The following is a 14,601-nucleotide window of genomic DNA, read 5'->3' as shown; positions in this document are numbered from 1 at the left end:
ACTCTGCAGGGCCCCCCTAGCAGCTAAGAATTCTGGGAAAAAGACTTATACGGCCTCAGCCCCACCAAGGTCTTCCTTGCATACATTTTGTGTGTTCTGGGATCCTTGGCTTCTGATATAGCAGTAAACTTAGCATATATTAAATATAATTACCGAAATTTGCATCATAAGATTTCTTAGGAAGTGGTGACTCATTGGAGTGGTCACTCGGGTAATGCAAAGGAGGTGACATGTTTAGTTGACAGCTGTGAGGTCACCACACATTTCCTTCTTGGAGCTGCTACATTGTAGTTACAGACATGAAGATACTGAGTTTCTTCCTTTTCTGGAAGCATTCCCCTTTAGCCCCTTTCTGTAAGCCAAATCTGATGTTCCCAGAAAACATGGCTGCCCATCACCCCTCAAGGTGGTTATTGATTGTTCTTCACGGTTTATGTTTCTTGAGCGGAACCACTGCTACTTTGAGATACTGTTTTTGCCCCCCCCTCATACCTCCCTGAGGAATGCCTGGCAGAATCTTGGGGATACAGGACCAAGTAGCATCTAGTGTGGTTACAGGTTAGACTGTTCACAGTGCCTAGGATAGTTTTCCACAGCAAATGGAACATGGAACGCCTCTCGGGAGTGTCCTCTTCATGTCTGATGAGGCATCACTCCTGTACTCTGCTCGACTTCCTTTCCCGTCTCCTCTGCTCATCCTTGCCTTTTTCCTGTCCTCTGTACCCCCAGGAGAGCTGAAGAGCAGCTCTTCCATTTCCCTCCTGTTCCCAAGACCTCATTCTGTCACTTAAATACCGTTTATACACAGTGACTCCTAAGTGCCCCCTAGGTCTGCTCTAGATAATCATGTCCAATGGCTCACATCACATCTCCCCTTGTGTGTACAGTAAGCATCTCACATTTAAATGACATCCAGTGTCTAGTTGTCACTTCCTCCTGCCTACCACCACCAAACTGCTTCTCTTGTAGTCCTCTCCTGCACTTCAAATGCACAACTCTGTCCTTAGGTTGGGAGCCCTGGGAACATCCTGCATCCACACACCATATCCAAGCCACAGAACGGCCATCAGCTTTCCCTTTGCACATCTACTGCGCTCTACATCCACTGCTACTGTCCAGGTCTGAGATGCCAAGGTTTCCCAACTGAAAGGTTTGTCATTGTCTTCTAACCCCCCGGCTTCTGCCTTTCCCCCTTCCACTCTATCCCCCAGGAGAGAGCCTCTCAAAATGTCCCGTCATTCCGCTCAGTACCCTCCGGTGGCCTCCCAGCATGCATACTTCATTCACGTTACCACATATGACGATCATGGTCTGATCCATGTTCTCTTTCTGGTCAGCACCTGCTGTCCCCTATCCAGGCACGGTGGCCCTGGCGGGTGTTCCTCAGACTCAGGCAGTCTTATCTTGGGGCTCTTACAGTCCCTGGTCCTCTGTCTGACATGCCCTTCTCAAAGACGCAAACCTTCATGAGTCACTCTGATTTCTCCAAGTTTCTGCTCTACTCTAGCGTCAGCTCCATCCTATTAGTGAGCTCGCCACCTGCCCTGTATAAAACAGCCGCACCCTACCCAGGAGAAGACATCACCCTGCACAGCTTCATCACCATCTGCCATATATATCTCCTGGAGACTTTGAGCTCCCTGAGGGCAGGGATTTGACATTTAGTAACTGTACTATTCCAACACGGGGCAGATATTGGCTCAAAGTGTATCAAATGAATAACAATAAAAACTTGTAGAGTTTTCTGTTTGGCTCTACTTAGTATGTTTTCATGACTTAACCATATACCACTTGGGAAAATGTCTTAACCTTCTATCAAACTTGCTGGATAAATTCTGTGCGCCCAAGGGACCACCTTTGAATTTTCCAATTACCTCAGACATCTAGGGAGTCTTGGGCCATGAAGGCTCCTTGGATTACATCATCTTTCCCAGGTGTCTATGAGGCAGCACAGAACGTTGCAGCAAAGCTCATGAGGCTCCCTTGGCGAGGCTGCAACAACCAGACAACTCTGTGTGGTGAAGCTGCATCACTAGAGGAAATTTTGATCCCTGGGGCCCATCTAGGTTCTGGCCAATACCTAGGTCACTAAGTAGTATTGCTGGCAACAATTCTGTTAGCAATATTGAAAGCCTCCAGGGGTGGCAGGAGGGAGACTCTTCCTTGGCTTGCACACTAGGGTCCTAGCTCAATGGAATCCAACTACTCAGACAACCAAAAGATCCATGGAGAGTCAGAGCGGTCTGAAAAAGCCCAAACTCCATGCAAGGAGAGAGGAACTGGGGGCTCTAGAGACTGCCCTACGGTACAGTGTGCTTCAGAACTTTGAGCTATGCATACTGAAACATCAAGACGCAACTCTATGATGTAAGTGTTGCGGCTGCTGTTACAGCTGAGGGCAAAGGCTGTCCTCTGAGATACTGTCTTGGAAAATAATCACCCGTATATAAGCCAGCCCACCCATCCTCTAACCTCCCTGCAGTCACTGTTCAGCATGACACCAGAGGATGTGTACCTGCGTCAGGAGTGGCTGGCTGAAGAGACATACATCTTCTAATGTATGTCACATTAGAAGATCAGAGGAAGAGGTGCCCCACTGTGTGTCAGTTCCTACATATTGAGAAGGCATTCCTTCGTCACTTCCTCAAAGCTCTCAAAGGTCAGTTTCTGGGATGATCCCTCCCAGCTACAAGGTCCTCTACCACAGCTCTTGACACCAGGTGACAAGACCTTCTAGACACCTCATCTCCCCTACCGGATGCTTAGCCTCAGGGAAGTAGGCTTCTGCTTGACCTTGCTTCCCTTTACAGACGGAGTACTCAGTAAAGCCTTGCACAGGAGGTGCTTGGTATGTATTTCAATTAATGTACAAGTGACTGTGCAACAGAAGCATTTCCCATCTGTCTCAGATGGACTTTGTATTGCTGTGAAGAGACACCATGACCGTGGCAACTCTCATAAAGCAAACATTTCACTGGGGTGGCTTACAGTTTCAGAGCTTCAGTCCTTTATCATGGTGGGGCACGGTGACATCCAGACCGATGTGGTGCTGGAGAAGTAGCTGAGAGTCCTACATCTTACAGACGGCAGAAAGTGATCTCCGTGTTACACTGAACGAAGCTTGAGCAAAGAAACCTCAAAGCCCGCCCCCTCGGTGACACACTTCCTCCAACAAGGCCACACCTCCCAATGGTGCCACTCACTATGAACTTACGGGGTGGGGGGCAATTACATTCAAACTTCCACAGCATCCTTCTTTCTTACATATCTCCATCTATAATTCCATGATTACCCTCTTGGTGTAGGAGAATCTGGCTTCACCTTGGAGCCATTTCACTGAACCGGATACCCAGGAGAGAACACCATTGTGTCTAAGGGGCCACAATAAAGCATTAGAGGAAGGCATGGTGGTATATGCCTGTACTCCTGGCACTTGGGAAACAGAGGCAGCCTGGGTTGCAGGGTGTACAGCAAGACCCTGAATAAAGAAAACAAAAAAACTAACCCACATGATTGCTAAAGAAAGGGGTCACATCCATAAAGGTAGCATTCTGCCTATTGCTGTTCCCAATGGCATATCAAGAGTCTTGGAGTTTGACAGGGCCTAGAATGTCACTCAGCTGTGTGTGTTGCATGCTCTTTTTGAGCAACATTTAAGAGAAAAGTCAGATATAAACCTCCATGAAGGAAACACCTTGTAATTGTGATGTTTGAGAACACTGTGTTGGTGACAACCGTTCAGACTGTTCTGCCAGCTACCACCGAGGAAGGGCAGGGCAGGGCAGGTACCGAATCAGAGGCCATGGTGCTGCTTCCTCGCCTGCTCTCCATGGCTTGTTGAACTTGCTTTCTTATAGAACCCAGGACCACAACTCGGGTGGCACCACCCGCAGAAATCATTAGTCAAGAAAAGGCCCCACAGGCCAATCTGATGGAAGCATTCTCCAAGACAGCCCTGGTTTCTATCAAGCTGGCAAACTAAGCAGCACACAGCTTCAAGCCCTAGAAAAATACAGGAAGAAAAAGAAAGCCTATCTGCAAAGAAATAATAGGCAATCTGAATTCTTAGGCAAATAATCCATATTCAAGTGTTCTCATCAGTAAAAAGGGAATTAGGACTAATTAGGAACAATGTACCATAGAGTCCACAACTGTGAGGGATGGAACGGAAATGCAACATGCCTGCCACTGGGAGGAAACAACCATGGGATGTGCTTCCGGTCTTGTGTCCTTTTCGCCCAGGTTCCATGGCTGCGCCCATGTTCTGTATGCTAGCGCTTCTTGCACCGTCCCGTAGCGCTGCCACGGGTTCTGCATGGCACTTCAGGCTGTGGACTGTCCACGGCCAGCTCAGAAGTGGCCAGGCACATGTGAAAAGAAAACTGGAAGTGGAGGCTCCTGCATAGGCTTGGTGACCCTGGCAGGGCTTAGCACGGCCCTTCAACTGGTCACTACAATGTGAGGTGATGCCCTTGATTAGGGTGCAAAGGCACCATCTTACCAAGAAATTGGTTAGTGAGCCACTCATGGTGACTAATTAAAGAATCTCGTACTCAGATGGCTGAGGCAGGAGGGTTACAAGTTCAAGATCAGCCTGGGCTAAAAAGACCCTATCTAAAAAAAATATGAAACAATAATAACTTGATTCATATGAACTAAAATGAACATACAGACTGAGGCACAGCCCAGTGATACAGTGCTTGCCTAGCATGCATGAAGCCTGGACTCGACTGTCAGTGCCCAAAATATAAACATTTAAAAATAAATAAAACAGGGGCTGTGAAAGTAGCCTAGCAAGAGTTCTCAGTAGCTAGGCCCCCTAGATTCAGCCCCCAGACCACAGAACAACAAATAAATTAACCTAAACCTGAGGTGGACACCAGAAGGCCCCTTACAGCATTAACTAGGATCTAAGAACACCACTGGTGAACTCCGTTCCATCAGGTGGTTCCACATTTCCTGCACCCACAGACATCACTAGCATCTCACGTTGGGAGGAACACTTACCTACCTCAGAGAATTTGGAAGCTTTGCTGGTTTGCCATCAGAACAGGAGAAATGAAGGGAAGTCTCTAAGATACCAGGAAAAGTCTACTTAGAGGCATTTGCCAATGGGCTTTGAATATAGCTTAGAATCTCCGTATTCTCCAAATAAAGACTTGGAAGTTTGAAGGTTGGGACTCTGTCTCCGCGGTGCTTGAAGTGAACATTCAGTGTCCACCCCACAGGTGGACATCACTGATCTGCTTGGCAAACCATGTGTCCCCAGGGTAGTATGTGATCTATGCTAATTCATACACCGTACAGACAAAAGGCTGTGATGTCCAAGGGACCTGGAACTGACTCATGGCAAGCGGTCAGCTAATGACCGTCAGATGTGGACATGCTTGCTGAGGGCCATTCCTTCTCAGGCGTCTCTATCGTACTTTGATCCTGTAACTTCCAAAGGGTAATTTTACTGCCTTCATTTCATTTTATTAGGAATCTCATTGTCGCCGTTAAGTTCTGAAAACAAGGTTCACCTTACAAATGAGGGAGCAAAACATAAATTTTTAAAACCTTGTATTAACTAACTAGCTCTGCACCTAGCTACGGTGAGAGCAGAATTCGAGCACAGTGGAAGTTCCAGAGTTGATTTCTTCCTACCAGCGCACATTGTCATTACCTACTTTTACAAGAGGCTGCATCTCCTGCCACACTGACTGGTGAACATAGGGCTCGTGCCTTTACCCAAATCTGACAGAATGATCTATGGCCCAAATTAAGTTCAGAAACTGTTCTTTCTGGACCTGACAGGCCACCACACACATAAACTCACAGTAGCTATGGCTTATGCATAAGATCAAGCTAGCCAAATATGAGCATGGATGGAGGAGGGCCTTATAAATTTCCATCCCATAGCTTAAGAGCTCTCGGCAACAGTGTCAGTTTGCGTCAAGGATGCTGTCTCTGTCTCCCTCTCTCCCTCCCTTCCTCCGTCTCTGTTGACCGCCAGTGCTCTGGTGCATGGCCCTGTGTACATACTGTCACATGGAGTAGTCTTGGGTTTAGAAAGGGTACATCATGTTGAGAGGGAAAAGGCGGTGGTGGAGGATGTGGTATGAAGTTCTCAAACAACGTGTTTTAAAGGAAAGAAGAGAACCCTGATCCAGTGGCATCTTCCCTTCAGTTCCCATCTCCAGCAGGTTGCAGAAACAAGAGCTATTTAGAAAGTTGCACAGGATAGCCTACTTCCTTACGTTACTTCTCTTCATGCCCCCTACTACTACTCAGTAATGGGGATCCCACCTGCAGCAGGCAGTCTCTGGATGCTCCGAAGAAAATATGGTTTGGGGACATAGCATCACCTCTATGACATTCTTGAACACATTTATTAGATGATACCCATGATAACACAATGTGGTAGAATGATATAAACTAAATAACACAACAATATTAAATGCCAGCGGTAACAAAAATTGATATCAACATTAAATAATACAAATACTACATGATAGAAATCCTCTGATAGCAAAGGATTCAGTGATGAACTGAGTGACAGTCACACTGATGTTGATATCCTCCTAAATGAAACAGTGGCACACAGGCTAAATGACAGGTGCTAGATGATACATGATAAATACTCAGCATCTGTTTACGTGCAAAATATCCTGACCCCAAGCCCGAGGAGCTGCCTGGATTCATCCAGCCACAGAGATGATGGCTGCAGGCTCTTCCCTCTTTTCCGCTCACAGAGAGGCTTACAAGGAGCAGCCTGCCAGCAAGAAGATAGCACAGAGCCTACATAGAAGAGGTAATTAAGATCAGGTCTCCTATCAGCTGAGGTGGCAACACAGGGCTCTGTGGCTGTTTGACAGACAGGGTCTCACCATGTAATTAAGGCTGACAAAGAACCTCAGACTCAAGAGCCGCTTGCCTTTGCCTCCAAAGTGCTGGGATTATAGGCATTTGTCACCAGGCCTGTGAGGACTTGTTGAGCTTTACCAACGCATTTGTACAGTTCTTCCAGACTTATCTTCCCAGATCATCTAAAGCCTAAGTTTCATTGGTCTGGTTTGGTTTTTCTAAGATTTGGTCTCACTCTGTAGCCCAGGTAGGCCTGGAATTTACCCTGTGGCATAAGCTGGCCTCTAACTCACAATCCTGCCACAGCCTCTTGAGTGCTGGAAATGTAATTATGGACCATGACTGGCTTCCAAAGCACTTCTGTGCTTTGTTTTGAGAGTCTCTAACTCAGGCTGGCCTGGAACTCTCCATCTGCTTGCTTCATAAGGGCTGGGATTATAGGCATGCGCCAACATGCTAGGCTCAAATCTGAAATAACCAACTGGTTTCTATGGCACACGTTAAACAAGTAGAGTGATAAACATGGTGGACTAACAGTTTAACATGGTGGCCTCCCCTCGAGCACTGGCATAGGAATATGCCTCAGTTTAGGTAAAATGATATCTAAGGCTCCAGGATCATGAGAAAGCACCACTCCAGAGCTAGTGCGCACCAGCACCAGCAGAGGAAGCTAGATGCCAAAGAGGATCTTGAGGTCAGCCAGCGTGAGCTTGGTCACAGATGCTCCAGATCCCGATAGGACTTGTTTGGCCAAATCTTTCTTTTTTTCTTGGAGCTGTAAGATCTTCTCTTCCACTGTCCCCTCACAGACGAACCTAAGAACAAATGATAACAAACCTGAGTCCAAGCGGCTAACCCACGCGCGCATTCGGAGCTCTCTCTCCTTCAGCTGGAAAGGAGATGTTTTCCTGGCACTAGTGAGAGCAGAGAATCCACGCACGTTTCACGAAGGGTGTCCACTTAAAGTGATAGCCTCAGACTAACTTTCTTCTGAAGTGAGGGTCACTGCATTTCTATCTAAAATGTAGAGGCCCGGTTTTCACTCAAACTCTATTTTGACAAGGTCAGAAGGGCCTCAAAGGTCAAGATTCTGACAAGTCTGTGTGTGTTTATGTGCAGTATCTAATTTCTTAGCTAATCCATACCATAACCAGGCCTCATTCAAGTGATCACTAAGTCTGAATTTATATATATACATACACCATGTCCTATGGGAAGTGACAAAAAGGGTGTAGTTTTTTTTCTCTGTAGGAGAAAACAAAGATATGAACATCCAATAATAATAATAAGAAGAAGAAGACTAAGGAAGTGGTATAGTAGCAGTGTGTCCAGGATACAAAAGGCAATCTGTGTAGGTCAGTCAAGGAAGGCTCCATTGGAGTTAACTCTTAATGTGTGGCATGCAGGATGACCAGGGGTTTGCTAGATGACGTGGTGGCGTAGGCACAACATCCCAGTGAATGAGAATAGGGGCAAACTGAGGCTGAGTTTCAGAACATGGTATGTTTAATTAAAGAGCATGTTGTCCAGGCAAGTCTGCTGGTAGCTGAAATTCAAGAGCTCTAGACCAGGTCCTCAGTTATCCCCATCACACCAAGACACTGAGAGTAAATCTACAGGAAGTGAGTCATTGAAGGTGTGCCATGTCCCAACAGACATCAGTTAGAAAGAGCCCTCTGCTGGCAATGCAGAGGACAGGAATCAGCGACATGTATAGGGAGCAGGTGGTGGGGGTGGGAAAGAAAGGATGGTTAGCAGTCTAGAAAATATAACTGAAGGCCTGGGCATGGGAAGAGGGACAGGAAGGAGTTTAGTTTCTGGCTGTACAGCTAGATAAACAAGCACTATCCATACAGATAATGCAAATGTCTGCACCGAGGCAGTAGGAAGCAAAAATTTCAGACTGGCATTTTTATCCTGGAGGGTGTAATCATACTTGGCACACCCAGGCGCTCAGCAGCATTCATTTTGGTATCTGAACGCACAGAGGATGAATGCAGACAGATGAGTACCTGCCTGCTTAGGTTTAGATGTCTAGAGGGATCTGGATATCCAGGCTGGAAGTTTAGAAGACAGTGGAACTAAAAATACAGATTTTGGACTTAGTGAAGGAAAATATGGAAGGAGCATAAGACAGGAAAATCAATAATCACTGCATGTGGCAGATTTTGGAGGTCACTAGTGGCCTCAACAGGGACAGCTCATATGAAATGTGGAAGGCGCTTCATATAAGACTGAGGAAGGGAGGCAGGCAGCACTGACTGTGACCTCTGAACTCTTCACTAGACCCCGTCATGCAAAGAAAGCCAAAAAAAGGCCACAAGGAGAGTGGACTGCAGCAGTGGGGTGCGCTGTGATGTTCCCAAAGCCATGCAGGCCCCAAAGAGGACCGCTCTGCAAACAGGCTATGTGTGCCCTTCAAAGTCAATGTCAAAATCAGAGAGGGGAGGAGGGGAGCACTGTGCCAGATTAAAGCATACAAAGTCACGATAACCAAATGCTACACAGGATGTGGCATCTCCTACTGGGAAGGACAGCACTGGGAGACATGAAACCGAATATGGATTGATCAGGCTTTGGTATTACACTGACGGTAACACTCTAATGTTGATCACCTACCTCTCTCTCTCTCTCTCTCTCTTTCTCTCTCTCTCTCTCTCTCACACACACACACACACACACACACACACACACACACACACACACACAGGAGCTTTCTGATAATTTCAGTGGAACTTTCTGTATGACTGAGACTAAGCCATACTGAAAGGTGAAAATGACCTGGGGCAGGGGTGGTCATTCCACAGCTGCCTCCTTGGTGAGCTGTGGCTTGTCACCATGCTCACTTCCTTTCTCGCCCTGACCAACAAGATTACCTCAGATTGCTTCTTCCCTTCCTGTCCACTGTCCCTGAGGTGTGCCCGCAGAACATCATTAGTGCAGGGGTCACCACACTTCCTAGTCTATGAAAATACTCCCCAGAAGACTTTCACGAAGGAAGATGCTGAAAAGGGCCTGGCGCCTCTGCTTACCTGTGTATGACGACATCTTTCTCCTGTCCTACTCTGTAGATTCGGTCACATGCTTGGTCTTCAAGTGAGGGGTTCCTGTTAGAGAGGTGTAACTCAGAAACACCGACATCACACACAGGGCTGACAAACCACCGCCTACTGCCAAGACCACTGTCCCATTTCTGTATGCTTCTTTAGCTAATAAAAGTCATTACGTTTTCAAAGGGGTTAAGAAGACAACATGAATATGCAATAGAACTGAGAGGTGGGGGTGCACACTTTTAACCTCAGCACTTAGGAGACAGAGGCAGGTGGATCTCTGAGTTTGGGGTCAGCCTGCTCTACAGAGCAAGTTCCAGGACAGCCAGGGCTACAAAGAGAATCACACCTCGAAAAACAACAAATACGCAACAGAAAACTATGTGTCCTGCAAAGCTGAAATGCTTACAGAAGTCTGTCAATGCCGTTCTAGAAGGAACTGACCTAAAAGTTACCCTCTACTGAGAACTGGGAACAGACTTTCAATGTTCTTAGCACTGTCATGGGTCAGTCCCTGTAAGGAACGGATGTGAACAGGACTCCTGTCCAGTCTTTACCAGCTGATGACCATGGACAGATCTAACAACACCCTCCACACTTCAGAACCTACTTGGAAACAAGAGCAGGTTAATAGTCCCAAATATTTCTTTAACTTTTGTGTTCAGTGGCGTCAACTAAAGAGGTAGAACTTGTCCTCTTCCCTATAGATCCTCATTATCAACTCTAACTGGACCTCACCCTTCCTCTTTGAAAGCTGAGTACTGTATCTCATCTCAAAACTGGTGTCATCCCTAGTGTGTTTTTCTCACTGCTGTGTGTGTGAAAAGCCTAAGTAAACCGCACGCATTCTCCACAAATCCAGCATCGGTTGAGGCTGAGAATCAGACACATCATCCCAGAAACAGCGCCTGGAAGAAAGTATGAAGGTGTAGCCCTGAAATCCCAGCTACTGACAACACCGAGGCAGAAGGGCATAAATACCAGGCCCGTCTGGACTACAAACCAAGTTCAAGGCCAGCTTGCACAACTAGTGAAACCCCACCCTATCTCAAAGTGAAAAGTAAGCTGGGATCAGCATGTGCAAGGCCCGGGCTCAGCCCCCAGTGCTACAGAATGAAAACAAAGCCCACCACAGCAACTGGTCTGCATAAGCAGAAAGTCAAAGACTGGCACTGTGAGCCCACTTAGCCACACGTGACCTCGCTTGTCTTGTGCCAAGCAGAACACGCACCAAGGTGCTGGCGCCACACACAGTGAAGCCCAAGGCTGGACACAACAATTATTTCTATCAGTTAGAAAACCCCTCTTCTTCCATCTGGTGTAACAAAGGTTAAGACTTCCTTGGCTCCTCAACTATGTCTGGAAAATTGTATTCTAGGGACATCAAACTGAGCGATGTAGCTCTTAGTCATGAGAAAAACCTGTGCTCCTCTTTTGTTTTGTAAGACAAGGTTTCTCTGTGTAGCCCTGGATGTCCTGGAACTGAAACTTGCTCTGTAGACCAGGCTGGCCTTAAACTCACAGAGATCCACCAGTCTCTGCCTCCTGAGTGCTGGGACTAAAGGCATGTGCTACCACATCCGGTTTCTTATTTTTTCCTGTGCTCCTCATTTTTAAAAAAGATGTTAGATTTTATAAGAAGTTAGTGAACAATAAATTTCATGAACTACTTGTACTTATGAAATGCCCCAGCAGGGCTGGAATGTCAACCAGCCTTCCAGGTCACTTAAGACGGCTGTACAGAATGTGTCCACGACTCCCTAAAAGGGCACACAACCTGCGAGGTCAGACAGCATAGCAGGGAGAGCAGCTCAAGGAAACCCAGGTTACCAGTGCATGTCCAGAAGGAAGAGGTGGTTTCCTCCAGTCAGATTGAGTCCCACACCGCCAGCCAAGAGGGAGATTAGCATGACCTGCAGAAGGAAACACTCTTATCAACCTCTGCACACTTGGTCTTATAATCATCTGCCGCAGGCTGGGTCTTCAGTGCTCCAAAAGCCAGGCGGCAAAGGCTTGGTCCCCCCATCGTGGTGCTAGATCAGAGGCAGTGGAGCTTTATGGGATTGGCACTATTCATTGTCAGGTCATTGGGAACTTCCTTTGAAGGTACAACGAGACCTTGGCCCTCGACTCTTGCTGTCTTCTTTACTGACCAAGCACTGCTGAAACCTCCAAAAGCTCAAACCAGAAGCAACCCCTTCCCTCTCCGCCGGGTATTTGAAGGGACAGAAAGAGCTAACCAGCATCTTTCCATCTCTAGTTCAAGAAGGTCAAAACACAAGAAACACGTTCTTTTCAAATTCCCCGTGTAATGTTTTGAAACATTAAGATTCCATTTCCATTTCTTTCCTTATTTTTTGGTTTTTTGAGACAGAGTTTCTCTGTGGCCGTGGAGTCTGTCCTGGAAGTAGCCCCTGCAGACCAGGCTGGCCTCAGACTCAAAGATCCACCTACCTCTGCCTCCCCAGTGCTGGGATTAAAGGCATGCGCCACCATCACCCAGCTAAGATGCTATTTCTTACATTCATCTTTGAAAAAATGTTCACATTCTCACAGAGAGTCGACCTCACAAAGCAGTCTGCCAAAACACATGGACACTGTAATTCAGATCCTCGAGGGATCAACTTTGCATTAACCAAATTATGATTAGTCTTAAGATCATGCCTCCCACACTAAGTCACTCTTCCTTCCACCCGACTAGTGTTTCCTGAATCCTTTACCTGTTACACGGCCCTGTTCTCCTGCATCTCAGTCAAAAACCCACAGACCCGCAAGGCTTCCTCCTCTACAGAGATTCCCCTGATCCCAACCAGGCCTGCTGACTCTTCAGTTTTATCCTCGTAAGTTATTCTTCTTAGAGTACTTTGGTGATGACCCCCAATAAATGTCTAATAAATGATAAACATCTGGAAAGAGCAAGACAATATTTTTGAAGTTGAGTTGCAACATTACGCTGCTTTATAACCGAGACCAATTACACAGGCCTGTGAGGCCTAGTTCATACCTGAGGCCCCCGGGAGTGGTTGAATGCCTCCACCAGGTCCATTCTCTGTTTGGGGTTGACTGAGCCGTTAATGGTGGTGTAAGTCAGCCCATGCTTCTTGAGGTGCAGAGCTACCACTTGCAGCATGCTGGTCCACTGAGAGACAATGACACTAGGGGGAGAAAACACAAGCCACCAAGACTATGCAGTCTCCTCTGCAGGCTGAAACACCGCCAGTCTCAAGGTTAGTTCTAAAAGGCACACAAGGAGAATCCCTGTTGTATAACGGGCAAGGTCATGCTGGGCTTGTTTCCCAAAGACCTGAGTGTAAAGGCTTGGTCCCGGGTGGCAGTGGTAGGTGCTGGGAATGATTCCGAGGGGGAGCCTGGGAAGGCAGTCCTCTAAGCGGACTGCAGAATTCAACTCTTCCTCCCTATTTCCTGATTGACATGTGACTACTCATTCTGACGTGTGTCCCTGCTAATGCCATTTGCTCCATCACCAATAGCATAAGCCAATGGGAGCATCTACTCATAACTAAAGCTTCCAGGGACATACGATCTGTCCGCTAAGTGTCTCCTGTAGGAACGTTCATGGTAGTGGCATGAGCTAACATGGGCACACATCTAAGGTCATGCTGTAAGTCCAGAGTCCTTCCATCTATTTCTGTGCTCCACTCTCACTTGGTGTTAGAGTCAGAAAAACAGGACTGCCTGGGCTAAAGTGAAGATGTCTCCAGTTGACTTTTGTTTGGGGTCCTAGTGCTCATCCAAAAACCTGTTGTCCTGCAGGAAAGGGCCACGAGCTACTTGCCCTGTGGCCACCACAACAGCTGCTAGGTTGCTCACCCCAAGCATGTCTTAACCAGAGCTTTAAATTTTTTATAGGGAACTATTTCATACATGCATATGCAATTATGAAATACAGATGTATCTGTGTGTGTTACACTATACATGTGAAGGCACAGCAAATGACACATGAACCCACTTGACTGTAAGCCCAACGTAAGCAGCTCAGTAGCTGCCCACTATGCTTCTCCCTGTTGGATGTCTGAGCTCTGGCTCTCTGCTCCCCTTCCCACGCTTCTGTTCCTTTACTCTCTCAGATTCCTACCTTACCCCAATCCACAGGGGTGTGGTAAGCCAGGGACCCCATTCAATGCACATCACAATATTTCAGTTAGAAATTACAGGAATTCACACCATAACCTCAGAGCTTTCTGCAGGGCATGACTCAAGCTAACACTTGGAGAGCATCGCAAACATCAGTCTTCCTTGTCTTTGTAGTGAAATGACGCTCACCTCTTTTGGGACCCTGGGCCTTTTCGGATTGCCTCCAGTTCTGCCAGCAGAGAAGACACCTGGGAAAGGTCACGCAACACTGCAGGTTAAGCCATTCACTTCTGTCTCTTCTCTCCTGAATTAGAGGCAGTTTCCTGGACAGCTTCTGTGCTTCTGGCCTGGCTGTCTACTCACTCAGCTGCAGACAGAGGCTATTTCTAAATGTAAGCAGGCTGCCCTCCTCTCCACGACTTCCCACTGAGGATAAAGCCCAAGCCCCCTGTGACCTGCCAGGTCCATCTTCTCTGACCCTCCTCAAAGGACATGTCAATCAAATGTCATCCCTGTCATCTAGCAGGATGTACCCAGGCAGTACCCTGGTCAGCCCAGGGTCCTAGTCTATATGCAGGCACTGAAGGTCCCTTTAAGAGACAAGCCTCAT

General features: G+C 47.1%; 1 protein-coding gene across 1 annotated transcript in view; it reads right to left on the bottom strand.

Moving 5' to 3' along the window:
* Nucleotides 1–6,352: 6,352 nt before the first annotated feature.
* The window catches only part of Ttf2 (transcription termination factor 2), a 31,063-nt gene continuing 22,814 nt past the window's right edge, over nucleotides 6,353–14,601 (bottom strand). Inside the window, exons 19-23 of the mRNA XM_087897702.1 lie at nucleotides 14,181–14,239; nucleotides 12,901–13,051; nucleotides 11,727–11,809; nucleotides 9,879–9,953; nucleotides 6,353–7,661 (exon numbers count right to left, since the gene is read on the bottom strand). Coding sequence (XP_087753828.1) covers nucleotides 7,517–7,661; nucleotides 9,879–9,953; nucleotides 11,727–11,809; nucleotides 12,901–13,051; nucleotides 14,181–14,239 — 513 coding nt within the window. The 3' untranslated portion in view covers nucleotides 6,353–7,516. The remainder of the gene's footprint in view (nucleotides 7,662–9,878; nucleotides 9,954–11,726; nucleotides 11,810–12,900; nucleotides 13,052–14,180; nucleotides 14,240–14,601) is intronic.

Source organism: Myodes glareolus, chromosome 17 (genome assembly GCF_982192425.1).
Source record: "Myodes glareolus chromosome 17, mMyoGla1.1, whole genome shotgun sequence".
Taxonomy (NCBI): domain Eukaryota; kingdom Metazoa; phylum Chordata; class Mammalia; order Rodentia; family Cricetidae; genus Myodes; species Myodes glareolus.
The sequence above is the reverse complement of the archived record's forward strand: the minus strand, read 5'-3'. Positions and strand labels throughout refer to the sequence as shown.